The sequence below is a fragment of the Fundulus heteroclitus genome, chromosome 13, assembly GCF_011125445.2.
Source record: "Fundulus heteroclitus isolate FHET01 chromosome 13, MU-UCD_Fhet_4.1, whole genome shotgun sequence".
Classification (NCBI taxonomy): Eukaryota; Metazoa; Chordata; class Actinopteri; order Cyprinodontiformes; family Fundulidae; genus Fundulus; species Fundulus heteroclitus.
In genome coordinates, this window is record NC_046373.1 from 10,397,140 (window position 1) to 10,422,939 (window position 25,800).

A 25,800-nucleotide genomic window follows, 5' to 3' on the forward strand; every position below is an offset into this window, starting at 1 on the left:
TAAAATTTACCACACTGATATATTTTTTAAAATGTGTTTGTTTGAGAATCAAAAGATGCTCGAACTAAAAAAAGGAAATCACTTTGGGAAAAGGATAAAATTACTGTCGCTGCTGCACCGGCAGACAGTCAAATTGAACTTAATAGCCGCTAAGCTACACAGGAGGCCTCCTCATCTGTAGTGCAGACATCAGAGACTTTATGTGCCACCGGTCTTTCTTCATAAGTAGGCTTTCACACCCAGATCGCCTCCATCTCATCGCCGTGAACCCTAAAACGTATTCATGATTTCTGCCTCGTGTCACTCGATCTTTGGACATTTCATCAATGACCCCTGACACGTAACCTTATTGCTGATCAATGCGCGTCCTCTCCGATGACAGGGCGCCGTCCGTGACAGACAGCGAGGGCATATTCATGAGATTGGCAGACTCTAATGTAATCAAGATGTAAAAGAGATTTCTTTCCCCCCACTAAGAGTTGCCATGTAATTACACGTCTATTCCAAAGAGGATTATGCAAGTGACGGAGTGTTAGAATCAGCCAGTGGCTAATATTTTGCATAGAAGTCTAGCTCCTTATGGACAAACTTAAAATCTACGAGGCTTTTGCTCTAAATAAGAGATTGTTTTCATCTGTAACTTTCACGTTGTCAAACAGACCAGTTTGTTCTCCTCACCTGTGATAGTTTCTGAAGTAGTTTACACTCTGGCGTTTGATAGACTCCTGCAGGACCTCTGATTTACTGCCACAGAACTCCTCACCAACCTGCATCAGCCTGAAAAAGAGAGCCAGAATGATGAGGCCGGTACAAGAAATAGAGAAAATAATCCAGAGGAAAAGAAAATCCATCAGAGCATGACGATACATATAAAATGTCCAGAATCTTGGGGGGGAAAAAATCCAGATTAATGTGATCAAAGGCTGATAGAGTTCTGAAATACTATCATACTTTTCTATTTTATTCTTTTTTTTTCTTGCCTTATCGACATAGATTTTTAAACTTCAGCTGTGTTTGTACTATGACTGCTTTGTTTTTTTTTAATCTAGCTTTTCAAACCGGAAACAATTGGGACTCGACCCAGTCCAGTTTCATGTATTTAAATTAGTGCTGTCAGTTAAACGCGTTATTAACGGCGTTAACGTAAACCCATTTTAACGCAGACAATTTTTTTGTCGCCGTTAATCGCGCGTCAAAACACACACACTGTTCCCTAATGTTTTTCCCCCCGTGCTCTCCGCACTGTTTCTTTTACCCTCGGCGCTTACCGTAGTTTCAAGAGTCGTAGAGACTGTAGCAAAACACACCCGCGCTCTGAGCGTGAAGTTTCTTTTACCCTCGGACACATGCGACTTTGGGCTTTCTTTTTTCTAAAAGCGCTTCTAAATTTCATGAGTCACGGGTTGCGGTTTTTTGGGACAGGTTTCTGAAAGTGAAATCGCTTATTTGGGCTCTAAAATAAGTGACGAAACAGCGGTTATTAAGAGACCTGCCTGCACTAGACACTTTGTATCCAGCTGAAATATCCCTCCGCCATAGGAGCCGACGGTAGTAAAGGCAGACAGAGCAACTCTGCAGTTTACGGTGCAATAACCGGTGATAACTGCTGAAAGTAGATTACATGGTGCAGATCACCATTTTGAGCAGACATTGGTTCTGAAGATGAGCATTTAACATGCTGAGAACATTGCAGAAACCCAACCCATAAACCATACTTTAATGCTTATTAATTTGTTGTCTCTGTATTTGACAAACCAAGGATGAATCACGTTGCCAAACGAAGTACCTGGAGTTACTAAACAGTTCCTAAACAGTCTCTTTCAGGGTATTAAGCTCCTGCCCAGTTGCAAGCAAAGTGTAAGACTGGAATGACCTGGAGATTTAAAACCTTTTTCCAGGCTTAAACTCTATGAATATGGATATAAACAGCAAGCAAAAATATTCAAAGAAGTTATTGTTGGTGTGAAAGCTCAGAATTAGATGTATGTACAATTTTTATTAATTTATATGTTTATGCATAATACCATGTCTATCTTTGTTTAAGAGGCAAAAAAAAAATACATCGGCATGAAAACAGGTATTTATTTACACATTTGTTTACACACTGTGTAAACATCAGTGCGTCATGATTAGTCATTTAGCCATTATAGTCCAGAGTTTAACATTTGGCACCAGGATGTTTTCATTCCAATTCTGAAAAGTGTTTGAAAAATAACAAAATAAAAATATTTTTTGTACAAGCATGTATTTTATTAGTGTCATTTATTGCAAAATTGCATATTAAAATGCCCATACAGGCTATTACACTTTCAGAAATAAAAGGATAAAATATGTGATTAATCTCGTTTTAACTATCAACATTATGCGATTAATCGCGATTAAAATTTTTAATCGTTTGACAGCCCTAATTTAAATATACTATATGTATCGGATCACATGGTGCCTTATATACTGCATCATGAGGAATGCTGTGGTAGCCTAATGTACCATATCACAGTTGGTAATATATGTTATCATGTTTTGTATTATATTGTGTTGCATCATATCATGAACGGATAATGTATTACATCACACTGCATCATTTATATAACCTACATAGTATTCTATTGTGCTTAATTATACTGTAACATATGTAACACTTTATTTTGTATCATACTATGTTATGTTTTATTATATAAATTTGGTCGAAAGTGATGCATTGAGAGCAGTATGGAAGAACTGAAAGTTAGAGTCCTTAAAAGACCATTTTCTCTATGTCAAAAAAGTTAAGATGATGTTGTTTGTATTTATTTGTTTGGCATGTAAGACAATTTCAGAGAAAAAAAGAGAACTTGAGTGACAGCAAAGAGCGGCAAAACAAATACACTTTCCTCATAACTGTAACCTGCAGTCAAAAAAGGGGGGGGGGGCAGGATAATCAAAAGCAAGCAGAGTGTGAATAATATGCTAAACAAAAAAATGTAATCATCTAACAACTAGCTAATTTGTTGCTTTTATCTATTTCCTTACAGTTGTTTGCACTTTTTATCAAGCATGCATAAACTTCTATTTTTAATCATGCGTTGGACTAAGAAAAGTAGTAATTTATCTAATGATCTGTTTTAGACTATTGACTTCTTCACTCTATATTTCCTCCTATGCATGTTGTAAAGTTTTCAAAATTCACTACTAGTGTAAAATGAGCAGAATGACTACACTTGTCCTTGTTTTTTGTTGATATATGAGTATGTTTGGCAAGATTTACAACCTTTTATATTTTTTACTACAAACCTAACCAATTAAACATTTAAATTAGTTGAATATAAACATCATATAATGGAATACGTTTTAAACGTGGCAGAAAATAACCTTGACCTCTTCCAGTGCTAAGAAAAAGCTGAAATCAAATTACGTTGCTTAAGCGATTACTAATGAGCTGACATATAACAAAAGCAGGTCATAGGACAACAACTAGAAAGAAGCTGTGTAAGTTGTAGTCAGGGTGACATTACACATAAGCGTAGCTGTGGTGTTTTTACACTTTATGTCAAAAATTCAAACTCAAACATCCAGAGCCGATTTTTAAGGAATAGATTTAATATTTCACAGTGGATTTGTCTGGGATACTGGTGTAGAGGCCAGCCTTTACATACGGGACTTGACAGAGAAGGACTGATTTATAGAAAGATCAGTAGGTAGGACAACAGATTAAGGGATGTACGTATGGAAAACACTTTTTCACAATGGTACGGAAATAAAGTCTGGAAAGGTAATTATCCTTTGAATTTCCAGTTTATATGATTCAAGTAAATCTAACCAGAAATGTCAGCTGTAAAAATACATTTCTTTAATAAAAACCTTTCTAATGGACCCTGGTGTAGGAGGGTTTTTTTTTTCTCTTTGAGTGGATGTGTCTCAAAAAAAATTAACACTTTGACGGAGAAAGAGCACACAAAAAAGTCCTGCAGGTCAACCTGATTAGTGTGACACAGACACAAGGAGGAGGAGGAGGAGGAGACGGTGAATGCAAGACAATGGAGACCAATTAGCAGAAACGAGAGCGAGCCGTCTAGACTGATGCTGACGCGTACCTGCTGATGACATCCAGCACCACTATGAAATCATCGTATTTGAAGTTAGACATGTCCGTTCCCAGAATGTACACCTTCACCTTTAACTGGACATCCTGGAGACAGACACAGAGACATGGGTTGGGTCATTTGAAGGATGGGACCCTCGTAGGGGAATCAAGGCCTGAGTAAAAACAAATAAATTGGGAAGGAACCAAAACAAAAAAAAGGTAATGTCTGAGTGCCGACCTGCCAGATCCGCGTTAGTCCGTGCTCCAGCTTCTTCTTCACGTAGCTGCGGTCCACAGTTAACTCATCAGCCTCTGCTGCTGCATCGTCTACAGGCAAAATCAAAGGAAGCACCCAAAGTGTTATTAAACCACAAGAGAAACGACAGGAGAAGAGAATATCTTATCAACTTGGTTCTCCAGCTGAAACAGGATCAGTAGCCAGTTAGCTTAAAGCTGACATAAAAAAAAATGCTAATGATTGTCTGATAACGGATGTAGAAAAAAGATTCCTCCAGCTCCAATAAATAGGAATATGAATCGGCCTATTTGATCAGTAAATTTGCCAGCTTATTAAAAGTCCTTCCCTGTCAGATGATGACTCAGCTGAGAAAAGCTGTCAGCATTGGTTGCCACTCAGCATCTAGAAGGCGTGAAGGTCACAAACTCCCAGCAGAGATGAAAGACTGACAGCAGCTCAGAGCCCAGTAGTACAAGCGCTGGATCACCTTTAAATATCGAGTCCTGCTCGCTGTCAGACATGATTCCTCCCCCGTCATCAGCTCGCTATCCTCTCTGGGTTGTCTCCATTGTTTTTTCGCTCCCTTACATAACCTGACATATTGTGCAGCGTTATAGCTTCATCAATACTTCTCTTTAGCTGAAAATTGCTTTGCCAAATCTCATGCTGCTTCCCCCTGTATAAAATGGATTTTTAGGAAAGCCAGCAGCAGTTAGCCTTGAATTCAACAAGGAGTCTGCTGTCAATCTTAAAGTAAATGAAATTATAAGTGACATTACCATGTGGTTGGTTATACTCCATTTATAAGCAGACAAATTCCGTAATGGTAATAAAACTTTCAAAACTGAAAAGAATTGGCGAAGTGTAATAACTATTCATTATGGTGGCGTAAAAAAAAAAAAAAAGTGTTTCCCTTTTAGATTTCTGGAGTTTTTGCTTTTTTGTTCCACATAAATGTTTCAGACCAATGAGCAAATGTTAATAGTACGAAAGATTACCTGATTAAATACAAAAAGCAGTTTTCGAATGATGATTTTAATCATTAAGGAAAAATGGTATCCAAAACAGTCAAATCCTATGTGCAAAAAGTAATTGTTATATAAGTAACATCAGTTATTATGGCCCTTTTCTAGTAGTGCCATGTCAGCACTGTATGCCCCAGCTGTACTTGGTTAATAGGGTTTTACAATAATCATGGTTCCATGGTACCGGTCCCGTTTTTTAGTACTTTCTTGGCAGGGATCAAATCGAGTCAGGCTGCAAATGCAACATCATAAGATTGTCGGTCACTGACGAGGCAGGGGGTGACATCACAAGTTGAGTCACTCGAGTGACTCCCTTTCAAGACTCAGACACATAAAGACAATAACGTTGCTAGCAACCATCAATGCTAACTCTGTGCTCTGTTTCCACCTCTCTTAATCTGGACCTTCCAGGCTTCCTGCTTCTGCCCGTGCATTATCGACACAGCCAAATGTAAAGTCTTTGGATGTAAAAAACAAAAGCAGAGACATTTTTAAGGTGCACAAGAGAGTATTTTTAAATAATTCCCAGCAGGACAGCCATCTGAAATATACGCAGTATGACTAATATCTTCAACCGTTAAATTGTTGTACACTGGACTTATTGTGTATATGACCACAAAGGCAAGCTAGCATTAGCTTACCCTCACATGTCATCTAGCTCGTAACCTTCGGTTTGATACCACTCTGGCTTTCCGCTGACTCCTGTGCGTAAACAACCCCCAGGAGGAAACAAGGCTTCATCGGGGGACTTTTCTATGTTTTCATTGACATATATGGCTACGTCTCGCATAAATAAATTATATTTTCTTATGTGAATGGTCAACACTTATATGCATGCCATGCTATTCTGTTTACATACCCTGTTATGCACAGCTGGTACTTTGCAAAAGCTCCACATCTCATTGTGCCGTTGGCAGAGAAAAGAGAATGGTTGTCCCTATTTCACTGCTTATTCCTTCTAAAAAGAGCCTGGACTCGCTCGATCGCGCAATTTATTAGTCAATTGTTATCAATTTCATCTTTTACCTCATAAAACACTGCATAAAAAGCATTTTTCTTAACCAGACACAAATAAATTCAGATATTGTTCCTTTAAATGTTACATCAGAGTGCTGCTCCTAAATGTTGTTTAAGGAGCAACTTTTTGGGGGGCAAGATAACCTATAGTTCTTAATCTTCTTATAGAATAATAATATATTTTCATATTTTAAGAAAGACCTGTTCAAACATTAAAGTGAAAATAACATTTATACAGAACAGTACAAGTGCAAAATAAATTAAAGTGTCAAAATGTTTAAGATAACATGACTTTCAAGCTGTATTTAGGATCACTGATCCTAAATACAATAGACAAAAAATGTTTAATGCTCGTCTCTTGTTGTCTTGATGTTTTTGCCCCATAACTACCAGAAATGGCACTGAATATTTTCTTTCGTATCAGTATCAGATTTGAATTTTAATATTGTGATGAGTTAACAAGCAGCATCAACTCTGGACTATTTTTTAGCTTTTTTTCTGACATTATTCAGTTTACAGCATTATAAAAAATGTCCCACTCCTCCTGCATGATTGACCCTTAACATCATGTTTTAGCACATTTTTAAACTGCTTGTTTTAATAATTTCTTTTGAAAATTTCCACCACCAAACTTCAGTTCTGAGATTTTACGGATAATTATGTATTTGCCCCAGTAAGAAAGGACAAAATAACTTCAAGCAATGCAGGTAAATGTAGCTTTCCAACTCTGTTCTTTTGACTCTAATATCACTGGTCAAACTTCTAAAATGATTATTATAATACAGAGCTGCTGGAAACGAGTATGTCACTCATTAAAAAAATAAAGAGAACATAAGCGGTGAGAAGGCAACTTGACACATAAAGCTCCGGTTTAATGAGCAGACTAATGGCGCTGTATGATAGGGGCTGTGAGGAACACAGAGCAATAGAATTTGTGGAAGACGAATTGAAACCGAGTCAGTGAAAGCTGAGAAAACTGTTGCAATGAAATAGTTACTTGATTACCACACAGCTGGAATTACTTATTTACCTCTTTCAATGTGTGTGAGCCTCTGATTACTATGTTCTTGGTAAAGTTAGATGTACATAGTGTGAGTTCAGGCAATGTACAAAAATTAATACATTATTTCATTAAATAATGCTAACGTATGCTCTTTGAGGAAACTTTCTAGCCAGGTCAGTTTATTTCTAAAACAAATAGATCATTGTCGTGCCAAAAAAAGCTTTCAATCAAATAAGAATGCATTTATGTCTAACATATATGGTGAATAAATGAAAACCAAATAGTTTAAATAAAGTTTAAATAAAATCATATAAACATGAAGCACAGCCTCTCTAAAAGGCTCCAGAAAATGTGTGTCTTTTTAACAGATTTAGAAACGTTTGAGGATGCCACCCTGTTACCGTCAGAGCTATGTTAATTTTTTTGTGCCGTGCATTCAACAAAGTCTCAGACATACTCCTCAGAGGCCCTGGTACATGTCCTCAAGACAGCATCACGAAGCTGCTCCAGATTTTTCAGCTGCACATCAATGATGTGAATCTCCTGTGCCACCACATCCCAAAGGTGCTGTATTGGATTATAATCTCATTAGACGACTGGTCATCCAAGGCATGAACATGTTCAGCAACAATCCTCAGATAGGTTTTGATGTTTAAATCATTAAGTTCAATTGGCACTCTGGGGAACCAAGCATGGCAAAAAATGGCAATCTGAACGCTGCAGCTAAAATTAAGACTAATCAGACCACAATTCAATCTGTACGAAGTGTAGCCTTAAGGTTCCAGCTCCCAGGTCACAGGAATAGCAGCAGGTGTGGCAAGATTTTACCTGCAGTGTATTCAGAGAGAGCATTCTTCAGACATTGGCTCCAACAAGTAGCATTTGAGCTGTCGTTGCATTTTATCACCAGAAACCAGCGGTCCCCATTCTCTTCTTAGATCAACAAGGCAATGTTTGTCCACACAACTGCAGCTACCTGGATATTTTCTCTTTATCAGATGATTCTGTCTCAACCAGATGGATGGTTGCACACAACAATCCCAGGAGAGAAGCAGTTTCTGACATACTCCGAACAGCCGGTCTAGTACTAAGAACAATGTCATGTTCCGAGTCCCTTAAGTCCCCTTTGGTACTCATTCTGATCCATGGTTTGAAGTTGTCTCTAAATACATTGAGTGACTGGATGATTTGCTATTTATGTTGATAAAGAGATAAAGAATCAAACACCTATTAGATTGATCGGTGAGCATGTAGTGAATTTACTGGGGAAAAAAGCATGCCACCTGTAGTTTAATGTAAAGTGTTTGATTAAACTGACTAAACTGACGCTAAGCGGCAATGTGCCTGTGTATTTTCTTTTTCAAACAATATGTCACGAGTTATATAATCAGAGGTGGTCAAGTGAAGACGGACCGGACTCAGTCATATGGCTAATGGACACTCGGATGTTATGTCCTTTGAGGATCGTGAAAACGGGCAGAAAGTATGTGGGTCTTGACATTTTAAAACCAAATCTAATCAGGCATTTAGAGAACGGACAAAAACAAGACCAAGGCAAAGAGAGACATCACAGAAAACAAGGCTCAAAGGACTAACTGTCAGGCTCCGAGTGTCAGACTTAGCATGAAGCCCCAAGGACCCCACTGTCCATCTATGCACTATTAGCCACATGGTTTTTGATATTAGTGCAGTATAGTAGCTGCTAGTTTTTACTCACTGCTTATTTAATAATGGCGCTGAAGAGCAGTTTTATAGATATTTAAAAGATCCAGAACCTCGTTTAATAAACGATGTCATTGTCATCAAAACACAATGTTCAAGGAGTACATCAAAGCCTCTTCAATAAATCTTTACATAAAAACACCCCCCACCAAATTCATTCATAGACCCCCACAAGCAAAGAGAAAAAGGTGAGAACCACTACAAAACCAAAGCTGAGGTCACCTCTGCACTGAAGTCATAGGTGACAGCCAATCAAACACAGAGATGATAGATGTGACTGGTGAAAGTTAATTTAGAATGTGTCCTTTTCCCTCCAAGGAGGATGGCATCTAATGAATATTGAGAGAAAGAAAGGAAGTCACCGCCCGCTCAGAGTGCATCGTCTGTCCTCGTGTTCTCATGCATCATTTTATGTGCAGTGTGTGACAGAAAAAAAGCTTTTAGATTTCTTAGGATGTTGGATATAGTGGTTCTATATGACATTATATAAGCAACAATAACATATTTGGTGAAATAAGTGCACTCGGATGTAGTCTGTCAGGAAGAAAATTGCAACACTTCATTAACAGCATCAGCTTCTCACAAAGGCTGCTGCTCAAATATGCAGTATTTAATAAAAGATCTTATGGAGGATTCAGATCATGCTGAGTCCTGATGCTCTGTGCATTCATTCTGCTGGCATTGGTGGACTATCGGTGCATTCTCTTTGGACTCGTCAAATTTGACAAGAGACATACCTTAAACTTGGTCTTCCTGCTGAGAAAGTTGGAGGTCACTGTGCAGACCCAGTTCAGTTTTAAATATGGCTACTGTGCATATAAATTGCAGAGACCGTTGCAGGAATAAAGTCTCATCAGACCAGTGGCACAGACACGGTTCCCACACTATTTTAATGCCTAAAATGCTAAAAAATACATTGCAAATGCCCCATACTGTTAATAAAATGTAACGGCACATAAATAGAAAATCCCATTGATATTCCAACTCAAACGCATTCAGCTTCAGTGATCCATCACTTCAAGATCCAAGATCAAAACTGAATGCAGTGTACAGCTGGAGTATAAGTATGGCAATTTATTCATAGTCAAAATAAACAGAATTTAAAACAGTGTTTTTTTTTTATTGTCTTGTGCCTTCAACTTTCTGCACATGATCCATGAATAAAAATAGTAAAATGTTTTTTAATGCAAGTGATTAGATTTATGTTATACGTTTTATTCAACTTTTCAAGCAATATGAAACCTTTGATCTAAACTGAAACGACATGCAAAATATATATTAAGGAACAAAAGTTTTGCAAATATAAAACAGCCAGAATGAAGCAAAACAAACTCCTCAGTTATGACATCACCATTTATCATATAATATTAACAGAACACACACAAAGTTCTGCTCCAGGGAAACCAGCCAAAAAGCACCAAGCTGGCTTTCAAATCCAGCAACAATGTCCCAAACAGCTAAACCCACCAAACCATTGTGATCTTATCTCTTTATGGTTAATTTTTTTTAAGCTTCTCTGATATGGAATTTCTCACAGTTGCTTCTTTAATTGCTTTGCTGATCTGTATTTTCCAATTAAAGTTTGCACGTAATATTTACCTTTGTGTGATATTGTTTATACGACACAAAACTCCACAGAAACACCTGATTTGTGAATAAGCAGTTCCTCCAAATTTTATGGATGGTTGTAGCTTAAGCAAGGTGCCAAAAAAGGGGGTTAACTTGCACCCCACGTGGGTGCAGTTTCCCTGAACCCAAATCCAGCCACTAATTTGAGTGAAATATGTATCTTAAAGCTTTAGTGTGTAAAAACCAATCAAAACGCAGTACTTTGTCTTGGTTTGTAGGACTGGAGGAAGAAAAGCTGAGCAGTCCTAAAAGCAGTGGGACGTATGGTCACAGTTCTGCTACTGTGAGTTGATTTTTTCCCTACAGCTGAAGGTATAGGTAGTCTATTTCTGTGAGAATTTGTAAAACAAAAATGTGTTTTAAGAGACTGCCGACCTGTCAAGGATGTACCCTGCCTCTCGCCCCATGACCGCTGTAGATAGGGGCCAGCCCACCCACGGCCCTGCACGGATAAGCGGGTAAAGATAATATATGGATGGCTTTTAAGCGTAGAGAGGGCAGAAGCTTTTGTGGCTTATGTGGCTCTCCAAACAGTTAGAGGCTGTAATCAAGCTTTCACACAGAGCTAGGAACCTTGCTGTGAGAGCTCGGAGAATCAAAACTGGGGCTGCGCAGTACGTGGCAAACATAATGCAATATCAGCGTGTGCAACTTAGTGTAGAAAAGGACTGTTTGGAATGCAATAAGTTGTTTCTAATATGTGTTATGGATTTACACTCTGCATATCAATGTCCCTATTCAGCCTGTTGCACGGAGTCTCACTGCAGCAGATGTCCCCCAGATCACATGGATGACGGTGCCCAAAATGCTAAAGGCATCATAGAGTGATGGAGTCACACACAAAAAATGACAGGAGGGGAGAAAATAGATTTATCACAACTGATATTGTCATCATCGTAATACCAACCCCGACTCGTGGTTTTCTAATATTCGTGCAGCCCACGTCAATAGCTGACAGGTTAGAAGCCCAGAGAACTTTTTCAATTAGCATGAATTACAAAGGGGAGCACTCCTACCTTGTGAGGGTGCGGCCTTCTGTTTGTCATGCTCTTCATGCCACTGCATGGTGCGGTGGTAGCTTAGCATCACCTCCCACAGAGCCTTGCAGAGATCCGTCAGGCAGGGAATGTAGCTGTCGAGGGTGATGTGCTGCCAAAAAAAGAAGCGCAAAAAAAACAAAAAACCCGATCAAACACCGTCTTTTCTGGGAACCGCTCTTTTCTCAGATGGGTTATAAATAGTTTAGTTTCAACAGGGAAATAAAAAGAAATTCAGGGATACGCTTAGGGTGACCTGGAAGTTCTCTCTCATTTTTTTTTTTTTCCAAGGATGTCTACAACTGTGACATGCAAAAACTGCAATCAAGAGATGGTCCATAACTGTTCCGACAGAGATGAACGACCAAATGCTAAAACAGAGAAATTTTGTGACTTGGGACAGCAACCCCTCCAAAAATTTCTAGAAAGATTGAGGGGAAGGGCTCTTATTTTATGAACTGACTTACAAGCAGCTTTCGCCTTGCTTCTCACTGACAAGCGAAAAAAAACCCAGCTTTACTCTCACATTATTTTCCACACCTATCTGAAGGCGTGTGGATTTAACAGCAACACAACAAAGAGCCTCATCTGCTGTGTTCTATGTGTTGTTTGATTTCCACAGTGAGCTGCTGTAACCTGACACTCCCTCACAATTCCAGCTTTGAGGCCACATCTTCGGCAGACAACCGCCTCAGAAATTGTCAAGACCAAACCAACCACTCGTTCGTCTAAACCTACTAAACCCGTCTAAGGTAATATTCATCTTTTTAACCTTGTACAGAACGTCTGAGTGTGCTAAATATCAGGGTGGTGGCAAAGAGGCTTTCCAACCTCAAAGACGTGGAGCTTATCACCAAGAGTGAATTATCAAAACAAGTGGAGACATACAAAAATGCCAGTGAGCAAAAATAAGCAATTACAGGAAGGGCTTGATGACGTTTTTCAATCAAACGTAAATAACTTTTGCTTTCAAGCTGATGATCCTGATCGCAAGACAACAACAGACATTATTTATTATTCTGAAGAATAGTTGTAAATAGTTTAAATTTGTTTTTGTTTCCATTTTATAAACTTGTAAATAATAAAGCATTTTGTTAATTGAATCTGTCTAAAGAGCACCCTGGCTTGTGGGTCTTCATGCAGATAGGTGTTATTGTGATTTTAGAAGAACTCTGCATTAAATATTAAGAAAAGCCTGTCTGCACCCTGATTTCTTCTACCTCAAAGTTGCACATCTGGCTCTAGACGTTTCCTTCATTGCTTGACATTCCTCAGGGAGGATATGTAATCAGAGAGAGGCCAAACTTTTTAGAAATGGATTGAAATATTTTCCAGCCTCACCAGGAAAAACCAAAGATGAGAGCATAACAGGCAGCTACTGGAGGTCCACACACTTTATACATGCACAGATGCACATACTGGATCATTTTCTCAGAATAAGTAAAATCTTAGACACTTTAAATTGTGTTCACATTGCCAAATTTTAAATTAGAATTACAAAATAATTCTTCAAACTAGCAGACCAAAACAACTTTTCGCTAGGATTGAAGGGATAGATAGAAGCTTTAGTGTCCATTTAAAAAAGGATAATTAAATAAAATTCAAGGTGGTTATCGTGTCAGAAACACGGCTAACCTAAACTTACTTCATTATAGTCATTAAAGTAACTAAAATGCAAGAGATAAACCCGGCTACAAATAGACAGAAGAGAATAGAATACCTGTATTGTTTTTGCATTGTTCAAGTGTACAGCACAGCAATATTTATTTAAATAGCTGTGTTATTTAACAATAACTTAGCTAATTAAAAAAAGAACAAAAACAGTAAAACAATATGGAGCAGTTTTAGAAGCAATAAAACTGTTTAGCAGCAATAACCTTTTTTGTATAACAGCAAAAACAATTCAATTAAAGCCTAAAAAGGAGAAGAGAAACTCAATCATTTGAAAACACTCCGTAACAATGTAAAACAACAGCTGGGGTGAATTGGGAGCAGGATTGCACTTTTTTTTTTTTTTGCAAAGATGAAATGATCAAATGTGAAAACATTTGCAGCATAGCCATCATATCATATCACACATGCGCAAAGCAGGTTTTTGGCTCAGAACAGCCACCCCTCTGAGGGAAAAAGCAATTTTTCAATAATATGACATTTTCACCAACATGCCGGATTCTGAACCTTTGGTCCAAAAGTCTGCACAGATCCATGTCCTGACTAACAATTTGATCCAATTAGGACAACTTCACCGCTAACAATAGTAACCGCTGGCACAGTTCAAGGCTGCACCATCAGCAGGCAGAGTCCTGCCAACATGTTCGCAAACAAATTCATCACAGATAGATGAAACCCAACAGTTGCAGAGCAGCCAGGGTGTGCAAACGTAGTAACCACAATAACAACACAGTTACTCACTGTAAAATTATTAATGATTTATACTCCAAAAATTTTGTTGTTTTCCCCCAGAGACAATGGTTGACAGACCAACATCAGACAATTTCTAAAAACAATACACTGGTAGAACCGCATCTGAAGTGGATTAATGACTGGAAACAGTCAGAGAAACCCTGTACTGGATTACATTTATCACAGATTCCTAAAAGAATGATCAGCATGGCTCGCATTTATCAGCAATGCTTAAAAGGACATTTCAAAGTTAAACCGCATGCTAAAAAAACAATAGCATGAGCAAATTGTTTACATTAATGATACTTTTTTTAAGATTGTGAAATTTTTTATATTACCAGGTTGCTTGTTGTACCTAAAATATATATTCTATGAGAAGAAATTAAGCTAATTTAGTGAAACATGAATTTCAGTCATGTCTATGACGTATATGCTGCCACTACTAATGCTGCATCCAGTGTTTCCCCTAACATTCCCCTAACAAAATCGCCCGCCTGCCCCCCCACAGAAGGTCACAACATGTAAATTATTAAATGTCTGTAAATAGCGCCAGATCTATTTCTGGCTCTATGCTCCTACAAGGGGGACACAAGTCCGCAGACAGATATGCACAGAGCTCAATTTAATGAGCGCTTATGCAGCGACATGCTATTAACCGCTCGGCGGGAAGAAGACTTCTCTGTTTTCTAAGTGACTTACAAACACCTGTGGCGTCACACCCCGAGTTATGCATCATACTATTATTTTAACTATATAACGTTATATTATTCAATGACTTGGTAATTAACTTGTACGGTGGTTTACAAGCAAAGTTTAATATCTTTCCTTGTCCATTTCATCGTCATCATTTGATGTTTCAAACCTAATTTTATTGAAAAAGCTGCCAATTTTTGCACATTTAGCAGCAGCTCTTCTCGGAGCTTTCCTCTTTAATTCTAGATTTCTCCACCGTGCCGCCCTTGCTCTTCCTACTCTCCATCTTTCAGACACCATTGACCAAGTAGCCTACACTCATGTGTTAAATCATGGTGGGTCAAACAAAGAAAAGAGCTGCCATAGTGTCATAACTGAACAGTGGCCCAAAATAATAAATCATTTTTTTTTTTAAAAGAGAGAGATGGTGAGAGAGAGACAAGCCCCAGCAGCCCAAATATCATCCGGCCCACCAGGAATTGTCCCGGTCCTCTTGATTAGCCACTCCAGGCCTGTATCCAGATGTTAGGATTTGGTTATTATCAGTAACAATTGTAACAATGTAACTCCAAGGAATGTTTTAAATACATAAGAAGCATATTACAAATCAGAGCAATTCCCAAACTGTGTTCAATTATATTTGTCATAGATGTTATCTTGGAAAAGTTGAAATAATACTAAATCTTGCGCCATACTCCTAAATGATGAACACCGGCTTTTGAGTGGGTTTATGCGTCTCCCGTTGCGCCCTCCCCTAGAATTATGATGTGACTTTGAACAGTATTTATTAGATCATTTTGTTGGCTAGTAAAAAACAAAAACTTGGGAACGTCCTTCGATGGCACAGGGATGGTGAGCCCGACCCTTATAGTCCTCATGGCGCCTGACTGACCCGGCCTGAGGTCCTTTGCCGCATGTCTTCCCCCTCTCTCAAACCTCATTTCCTGTCAGCCTACTTTAAAAAAAATTAGCCACTAGTGCCAAAAAAAAAACTAGAAAAAGAAATTCAGGAAACATACATGTAGCTTGACTCTCGCGGTGGTTGAGAAACAACAGGCTAACGATACATTTCTATGAAGCTAGCAAAATTCTCAGAATAATTTGTATGTACAATCATGAAAGATCAGGGACCACAAGTGCTTAACTGCCACTAGCCGATTAAAACAGTCGAGAAGGTAAAATTGCAAACATCCATTGAAAAGCTTTGAGTCAGACCAGACAAAACCAACACACACACACCGACGTTCTGTGTCCTCCATCGGCTAGCAATATCACCGGAGTGTGTTGCCAAGGCGCTGGGGTGACAGGTGATTCAGTGTGTGGGCTGAGATCTTCTGCTCAGTGAGCCTTAATGAGAAGAAGTAACCTGAGCTACACCCACACAGAAGCGCTCTGCTGTTCTTTTTGTGTGTCAGTACACCTGTGTCTGTGTCTAAGTGCTGAAAGGCCCGACTGACTTAGACTGGGCTATATTAACTGGACTGAACTGGACTGAAGATGGTGACTGCACCAATAACTGTGAACATAGTTAAAGATGCTTTTCCAATAGCTGCTTCCAGTACCTGCACTTTTTTTTTTAAGAAGCTTCGTCATTCTGTTGCTTTTTCACTGACACCTACAGAGGAGGGCAAACTGAGTCAACAAACATACGTCACCACTGCTGTGCTGAGGTTAGAAAATAACTTTTTTAAAACACATTTAAAAGTACAACAATAATGAATGCAGGCAGGGAGTTTTATATGTATGAAATCCAATAATGCAATCCATGACACTGGAAATTTTTTTCAGCACATCACTGTTTTTTTTTTTTTTTAATTACAATGATAGTTCTCTTCACTATTGTGCATTGATTAATGTAAAAACAAACTTTTAAAAAACATAAAGGAAATGTTTAATGTTGTCAATTTTTTATTTTTTTTTTATTTCTTTTGGTGCTGCTGCTAAGAAATAAAAATAAAAATGTATCTGGTAAAGTATAAGAATCACACACTAAAAATGGGATAAAATTAAGACTAAATAATCCACGCTAATTCCTTTGATGCAGAGATCAATCCCACAATAATTAGTAGATAAACAAAATCAGTGGTTTATTTATTGGGAACTGTAATAATCCCGCCTTTTATCTGCTTAAACAATCTTAGGCTACGTTCTCAGTGTAGGGACTCGTATCCAACCCATATCAGTCTTTTTCATGGCAGTGTGAACGGCCAAATTCAAATTTTTTCACTCCCAAAAGAATCCAATTTGTTCCATTTCCATATGTGGTACTAATTTGGATAGTCTGCGGTCTGATTTCATTTGTCCTTCACTTCACTCTCCAGTCTCTCACTACACACTCACACTCAATAGTAGCAGTTAGCGCTCTATAAAAGACCATTAATAGCTGTACTGCTTTCTTCTTAACTTATTTCGTCTTGCTATGATGTGGTCTTAATATTGTCGGCTCCCATTGTGCAACAGCTTTCTAATACTAGCAAGGAGAGACGCCGGTATCCGCGTTTTCAATTTTTTTTCTAGAGGTTTTTTTTTTTTTTTTTTTTTTTTTTTTACAAAACTTTATCAAACACTTCTAGAAACAAATACATTCACCATTAGTTCCATAAACAGTGCACTGCTCTGTGACGTCTCCTTTTGTTATCCGCGCAAATGGGTCACTTTGCAGTCTAGAATCGTGCAGACAGAAGCCGACGACCGCATTTAATAGCAGTATGAACGGCCATCTCAAAAAATCCAATTTCAGCAAAAAGTCGGGATTGAGCATCAAGACCTGCAACATAAACGTAGCCTAAGTCACTCGTTCTTAATTTATTTGCAGATGTTGAATTACAAAGAATAGAGTTACAAAATAAATCCTATCAATAGTGTCATACATGATTATTTGAACATTTGGTAAAAGAAAAAATAAGATAATCCTTGAAAAAATTACCTTTAAAGTCATCCGGTTCCACTACAGGCAAATGAGGGCCAAACCTGACTCTCCTGGGATAAAGTGACCAGGCCAGACTTTTTTTAGAACAAGTGTGAACAGTCAGATTTGATTCAAATTGGATCTTTTCAAGTCAGATTTGAGCCACTTCCATATGTGGTCCTGAATCAGACTCGTATCTGATCTGTTTGAATGTGACTCCAGTAGGAACAATCGAGGTGGATTTGATAGGACTTTTAATGTCACTTTCCATCAAGGTTTCTTACAACTTTGCACCGGCGGGAAGTGATAGCAGTTAGCAAGATTGACGACAGCTGCGACAGCACTGCACAGAGGAGTGAAGATGTCAGCCCTCATCAATACATGGAATGACACCTCTACTCAAGAAAAATGGGAAGGACCTGTGCTGAATTGGCAGCCACAGCTCCACAAAATACCAGAATACAGATTTTCACTCTGTTTTTATTTGTGTGTTTTCTCCACAGCGCCTGCAGACACGTTAAATAGGTTCTGTTGGACAGACACTTTACGAAAGCAAAAATGACCTAATGCTTCAACGTTTCCTGGTTCCAGAGCCTGCTGTGTGTGACATCTTTGTTATTATTGGAATTACTGCAAAGTCTATAAAAAGATTGGCTGGGTTGCCTTAGATAGAAAACTTTTTACCAATCTGAATAATGATAAAAATTACTTTTATTGCACGATTTTGCAACTACGATCAGACTGAAATGCATGTAATTGATTAGGAATGGATTAGTTATGTCTTTCTGTATTTTAAATGGATTTTTATTTTTATTTTTACATGACTCGAGACGGCATATATTACATGGCAAAAAACATTCCCCACAAGGATTTAACTAAACAAATAGATACGAGCTACCTATGGGATAATTAATGCATGGGTGCTCATCTTTCGGCTGTGAAAGAGTTATTTAACCCCAACTTATGCAATTAGTAGCTTCTGATTTGGTAAACGACCAAGTAGAAAGACACATCCTGTGGTCGTGGAACAGGTGGCATGCATCAAAAATAGAAAACATTTAAGGAGATTGCAGAAACCACTAAGATTGGGTTGAGAACTATACAAAGCACTAAAAACTGCAAGGATGGTGGGGACGCATCGTCTTCGAAGAACAAATGCGGTCAGAAAAAAATCCTGAATGATAGTGATCGCCAATCATTTGAACTCAGGGGTATGCCGTAAGAAAACCACTAATCAGTAAGGCCGATCAGACAAAAAGGCTAATGTTTTTAGGGAGCATAAGGATTGGACCCTTGAGTACTAGAATGAGGTCATGTGGTCTGATGAGTCCAGATTTACCCTGTTCCAGAGTGATGGGCGCATGAGGGTAAGAAGAGACTCAGGAGAAGTGATGCACCCATCATGCCTCGTGCCAACTGTACAAGCCTGTTGGGGCAGTGCTATGATCTGGTGTTGCTGCAGTTGGTCAGGTCTAAGTTCAACAACATTAGGTGTCCAAAGAATGAGGGCAACAGAATGAATTTACTGAATGACCTGGTTATTCCATTAAGGTATTTTTTTCTTCCTTAATAGCACGGGCATATACCAAGATGACAATGCCAGGATTCATCAGACAAAATTTTCAAACATGGATCGGCCACCACAGAGTTGTGAGCTAAACCCCATTGAAAATTGTTGGTATCTGCTGGAGAAGGCACATTGGGTACTCTTCCCATCACTAGTACAAGATGTTGGTTTAAAATAAATGCAACACTGGTTGGAAATAAATCGTGTGACGTTGCAGAAGCTTATTGAAATAATGTGACAGAGAATGTGTGCTGTAATCAAAGCCGATCCAACAAAATATTAATAACTTTTTTTTTGAGGGGGGAGGGTGTTAACATTTTTTACCCAGCCAGTTTTAGGTGAATCTGTGCTCTATAAGTAAATTGAACTGAACTAAGAAATTAGTGGATGTTGCTCTTTATTTTCCAGTACTGTGCAGTAGGACGGTGGTTCATTAGTTGTAGCTTTGTGGTGGTTGTTTGAAGGGACTAAAAGTCATACTGCTTAAATATAATTAGCTTTCACACCTTCCACTATGAGATTTTGATTTTGAGTAATGAACTACACCAGATGTAGGAAATGACCAGTTAATCAAAATATTTGTTTAATAGAAAATATGAAAAAATGCTTGACAAACAGCATCAGTCTAAATATGTGTATTTTACAACAATTTTAATAAAGTAAAAACTTGTGTTTCACCTGAACTTGCAGCCTCATAAAGCGCTGCATATATTGGGACCCAAAAAGACAGAAAGTTTTGTCAGTACGGCAAAAACACACCATGGGGTTAATCACTATGATTTCCCAGTCACTGAAACTTCACTAGAGCTTATAACCAAACTTCTACACCCACCTCAGACATTTTTGTAAAAGTCTCCTATTTGCATCAAAAAAAAAAAGAATGCTAGACCAGGGAATGGATAAGAAGTGAAACTATCTTTTAATGAGATGTTGTAAAATTAATAAGACCCTTTCACAATCAGACCTGACCTTTGCCGATGCTCCCATTCCCCCTGAATTTTTAAAGAGCATAACTTAGCGGCAGGTTCAGGGGGGCTGGAACACTTTCCTAAGCTTTATTTGTCTAGGGAAAACGCTCAGAAGTTTGTTCTTTTCAGCAAACAAAGTTTTCTCATCCCGGTCCAGCTGCACAGGGGACAGTGTGACTTCAATGTCCTGCTGAATGGAAAATAACCATCCCTGCTGTGTTTTAAAAAAAGAAAACTCACACTTAGACAGATATCATAACCAGCGCCTTGCAAATGAATTCATCCCTACCTGGTTATAATTTAATTGTAGAACACATGCACCTGTTCTGTCAATGCCTCAGAGGTTTGTTAGAGGACATTAAAGAACATATAGCAACATGAAGACCAACAAACACACCAGAGGGGTCGGAAGGCACAAGCTTTCAAGATACCATGGAGTACAGTTCAATCCAACATCTGAAGATGTAAATTGTAGAGCAATATAGAATAACAGAAATGAGGAGGGTCTTAATCAGCTAAGCAGCCAAGAGGCCCATAGTAACTCTGGAGGGGCTGCAAAGATCCACAGCTCGAATGGAGGATGTGTTGACAGAGCAACTACTGGGTTTAGTGACTTTTATGGAAGATTGGGGGAAAAAAGAAGCCATTATTGAAATTAAACAATAAGAAGTTCTTTCAGTTTGTCTGGACACAAAAAAATGAAAGATGGTGATGTGGTCAGATAAGACCAAAAATGAACTTTTTCACCTATGTTTAAAACAATAAAACAGAATTATTGGACATAAACATATCATCCCCACTGTAAAGCATGGTGGTGGCAGCATCATAGTGTGGGGATATTAGCCTTCATCAGGGACAGGAAGATGGGCCTGAGGTGATGGGAAGGAGGATGGAGTTGAATGCAGGGCAATCCTGAAAGAAAACCTCTTAGATACTGAGATAGAGGTTCACTATTCAGCACAACAATGACCCTAAAGGTAAAAGCAGAGCTACAGCAGAATGGTTTAGATCAAAGCAGATCTCTATGTTTGAATTGGCCCAGTCAAAATAAAGAAATGAGTCTCAGCGGTAAGGTTTGAGGCTCTCACTGACGATATTTGGTGGCATAAAATATCAGTTTCCAGGTACACAACGTTGACAGCGGCATAGCACAAACACTGGCAGTTGTAATTGCAGAGGAAGGTACGACACTTTTAAGCTGGGCTGATGGGGCCTCAAGAAAAATTATCTACCACGAAACGTCAAAGCAAGAAAATATCCTAAAAACCTTGCCGCACAAAGGCTCACAATTCTCCTACTGGCAGAGATGAAGTGTGTGTGGGTGTTCACATGTGTCTTTATTCAAGTGTGTGAGAATGTACTGCCCCTTTAGCATCGCATAGCTGGGACAGTAACAGAACATCCTCGCAGTCTGAACACAGCGAGCTTAAATCCACAGTGTGCGTTTGTGGTGTCAGAAGAATCCGCCTGGCAACACGCTGTGTGAGAGGAAATCTGTCAAACACAAGTGAAGACAAAGATGTGTCTGTAACCATGGCACAGTCTCATCATTCAGATCCTCAACTACTTCCAGGGGCCGTTAGAGAGGCACAAGCAAAGAAATGGAATTAAAGGGAATACTACAACTCGAAGTTGGAAAACAGAGGACACAAAATACCCTGCAAACAAGATTGCAAAAGTAAATGTGAAAAATTAGCAAAACAAAAAAAAACACAACTGGCTGAAAGATCCAGTAGAAGACTGGACCGTGGAGCGCATGATAAATGCCAAGGAAAGTCCCTCTAAGGCCAGGACAGGAAAACGCTAAAAAAAAAAGAGGAACAGATGATGGGTGACATCAAAGAGAGGTAACACAAAGGTAAGAGGTAAAGGACAGGCCATTCCTGACATGAGCACAGCTGGCAACACCCCCCCCCCCCCCCCCCCCCCCCCAGCAAATGTTGTGCTCTCAAACTGCAACTGCAACTGGACCGAAGAATACAGTACCATAAGGATGAGATAACATTCACCTCCCCGTATTTCCCTCCCTTCTGTTGGTTGGATTAAAACACAGCCTTGGGGGAGGTGGCTCTGTCTCGACAAGTTAGTGATACATTGGCCAAGTTCTGGCTTACTGAGCATACAAATAAGATTTGCTTGGAATTTGGGGGTGGAGGGGTAGAAAAAGACAAAAGGCGAGCTGAGATGTGTGGGCCTGACAAAGGGTGCTACTGCGGCAATGCATTCTGTTCTGTATCGTGAGCGAGATTAATTATCTCGTGAGGAGCTACAATGCGCCATGCACTCAATCATTTGCTCAACGCTCTCATCCTTCATTTCACCCTCCGAGGGAACTGTGAAGGATTCCCTCGTCATGAAATGAGGCAAATTTACATTTGGCTGTACAGTAAAACAAATGTGAAGGAGGGGTGCGAAGTGTGAGAAACATGAATTTGGTGTCTGCTTGTGCATGCGCTAAAACAATACATCATGGTTAATTTAGCCTTTGTAGGTCATACAGTACTAACACGGTCCTGTCCCTTACCGTGCAGAGGGTCCACCCTTATACTGCATCTTTTGGAACTTGTGTCCGGCGGTTGCCGGCACACAGCTCGACGTATCCCAGTACGACCTGGAACACTGTGTTGTGGATGGCCTGGGTGAAATGCATGTGCAGCTGATCCATCGCAGTCTACAAAGAGAGGTTAAAAGATTGGTAAGACGGCAGCGCCGACAAGATGTCATTGTCCGCAAAATTCCTCAGTGCTGAAGCTGGAAATTGGCAAATGAAACCAAATGGATGTACAAACTGCCTGTCTGCTTTGACTTTTCTGCAGTTATTACTAAGCAGTGAAGGACGGATCAGATTGCCCGCAGAAACTGCTGTTTCCAAACTGACATTAAACCGGTTTATGATGCTGCTGCCTTTAGGGGGGAAGTCTCAGAAAATGTGTTGTAGCATTAGTATTGGTATAGGGCCATTTGCTTTTTGTGTGGGGCTTTGTATCAGTTTTTAGCTCCAACCTCTGTCCTAGAAAAGGGAGAGACCTGAAACAACTTAGTATGATAAAAAATAAGGTTAAGACTACCCAGTGCATTTTAATTAGATAAATAAATCAGATGGAACTAATTAATCCATGCTAGTATAATGTTATCAAAAGTACTTGAGAAACAGATTAAACTTAAAAAGAAACCTGCTTTTAAAACAGATTTGTTGGGTTGATTGGTTTTCTTGTTAGATTGTACTGGTTGGGTTTTAGTCGTTATTAGTTCACGGTTGGACACTACTTGGCTGGTTTGTTGGGCTTGGGTGATGTGGAGATGCTTGGTTTTGGCTAGCTAGCCAAACTGACTAATTCACTGGGTTGTTCCTGTGGAAGCATTATATCGGATAACAAACGTGACTAACTTTTTTTTCTTCTCACTGTAATGCAGGCGTGACTGTGTCTTTTTCTTATGCTTTTCTTTTATGTTAAAACACACACTTCTCTACCCAACTGGGTAGACTGGTATTCCAATTTTTTGTCCAGGCGGGGATTCAAATACGTATTGTCCACGGTTTAACATAGCTACCTTCCTTATACTGGATTAAACAGTAATCAATATAACCAAGTGGAATATTTGATTTGTAGCATCAAATCCCTCAGAAAAAAACACTTAACTTAAAAGTAATTTGTCATTTTTTAGATGCATATAATCAATGTATTTCTTAGCAAGATGTCTCTATTTCTTTGCATCTTTGGATGAAAAGGCTAACAAGTAAAAAAAAAATGAATTTATTATACATACGTCAAAGTTTCTTGTGTAACTTTTCCCTGATTAAAGTGGAAATTTACAAGACAGTATTTACCTATGCTGATCTCTTACATTAGGGTAAACATCCAGGTTATGTTACACCCCAAGTTAATAACATGATACAGATCAGTGATAATTAACCCACCTTCACGCAGAGAAACCGGTTATCCTTGACGGTACCCCAGAGAACCATGGATTTCTTTGCAGGTCAAGTTCATGGCGATTGTAAGCTCGCGAAATGCTTTACTTGGGCTTTATTTTTCACATTATTGCCTTTCACAGAAAATTGCTTAAGCTCCATCAATAATTAAGCTTTTTAGTCTTCAAGTAAATAGAAAGGTTTTAAACAGTTCCACTATCCTGACGTCTTGCATCTTGCCCAGTCAGAGTTCCATTGTGTCTGATTTTAATTTAAAGTGAAGTAATATCTGCAGCGAGGTACCATTTTGCATCATCCCACCTCCCGTCCTTTCAATCTCAACTGTCTCATCTTGAACCCTCCAGAAACGAGAACACCGGCGATTCGAGGGGACGCGGTGCAGTGCTGAGTGATGCCCTCGGTTACGGGCGCTGCAGTGTAATTAGATTTTCTTACTGTCAGGCTTGACCACAAACTGCGACCCACAGTCCATTGTGACTCCCTGCTGACTAAAGTAATTCAAGCATTTCTTTCCCTCTTTCTAAAGGGACTTTCACCTCATCAGACCTCAAAACACACTGAAAATCACATGAAAAGAAGGGACAGAAGAGGAAGGAATATGGCACCCTTAATAACCAATAACCCTAATCTCCCGTGTCCATTTTGCAAAATATGATCAAAACAAACAGCTTAACCAAAATCATTCTTCTGAATCTTCATAATAATAAACATACCAAATCTTAGGTGGTTTGTCAAGCTGGAACATTGCAACCGATTATCCAATCGGAAGGTATTAAATCAAGGTGAGCATTGTACACACAAACGAACAACTCTAACCCGATGATGTAGTAAAATGTAGCAGCTACATCTCGACTAACAAAATCAACAGATGATGTTAAGGTGTAGTAAAGCAATCAAAAACACTAAACACTTCAGCATAATGGGAACACGCAACCAACAAAGACCTCTTTAGGGCCTATTGTGTCTGAAAAGGCTCGTTGTCCCAGCAACAAATAAAACATTAGTTCTCAACCCTCAGTGACGCAGCAGCCACCTCAAGGATGGCTGTTGGCACCGAGAGGCATAATGAGTATTCACTTACATCATCACTGGTGCAAGCTACAAATACCTGGGATCTGGGTTGGGGGGCTTAAGACCCCCCTGAAAAACAACTATGCCCCCCTCCCGAGCCAGCATTGTTGATGAAGTATAGATTCATATTTTGAAGGTTGGTTGTTTATCTGATCCCAAGTCAGATCATATCACAGCTGTCATTCCTGCTCTGTGTGCTCTCAGTCTGTCAACGGGCCCTGCATCCACGGCACACACTTTGTAAAAAAAAAAAAAAAAGCATTCCCATGGACCTGCGGCTCCTTTGTCGCACAGTTTGATTGGTCGGATTACTAACTGTGATGTTATGGGGATGTGGCCAGGCACTAGGCACAAAACATGGGAAGAGGTGGACAAAACTGGACGATTATCTATACCTATCCGTAAATGAGTTAGGACAGAAGAAATGAGTCAAAAAAGAAAAAGAAGGCTTGAAAAAAAATGGTATTGTACCCGTTCACCGAAACTGACTTATGCTCACGGGCAGAGATGGACTGGCAGTCCAGG

General features: G+C 39.2%; 2 protein-coding genes across 2 annotated transcripts in view; both read right to left on the bottom strand.

Annotated features, from left to right (window-relative positions):
- The window catches only part of LOC105924317 (VPS50 EARP/GARPII complex subunit), a gene marked incomplete in the record, with an annotated part of 480,430 nt that extends 468,425 nt beyond the window's left edge, over window positions 1-12,005 (bottom strand). Inside the window, 5 exon segments of the mRNA XM_036145864.1 lie at window positions 679-777; window positions 4,071-4,165; window positions 4,299-4,387; window positions 11,711-11,843; window positions 11,976-12,005. Coding sequence (XP_036001757.1) covers window positions 679-777; window positions 4,071-4,165; window positions 4,299-4,387; window positions 11,711-11,843; window positions 11,976-12,005 — 446 coding nt within the window.
- Window positions 12,006-22,812: 10,807 nt separating this feature from the next.
- LOC118565426 (syndetin-like) overlaps window positions 22,813-25,800 on the bottom strand; it is an 82,503-nt gene continuing 79,515 nt past the window's right edge. The window contains exons 16-17 of the mRNA XM_036145865.1: window positions 23,274-23,280; window positions 22,813-22,941 (exon numbers count right to left, since the gene is read on the bottom strand). Of these exons, the coding sequence (XP_036001758.1) occupies window positions 22,813-22,941; window positions 23,274-23,280 (136 nt within the window). The remainder of the gene's footprint in view (window positions 22,942-23,273; window positions 23,281-25,800) is intronic.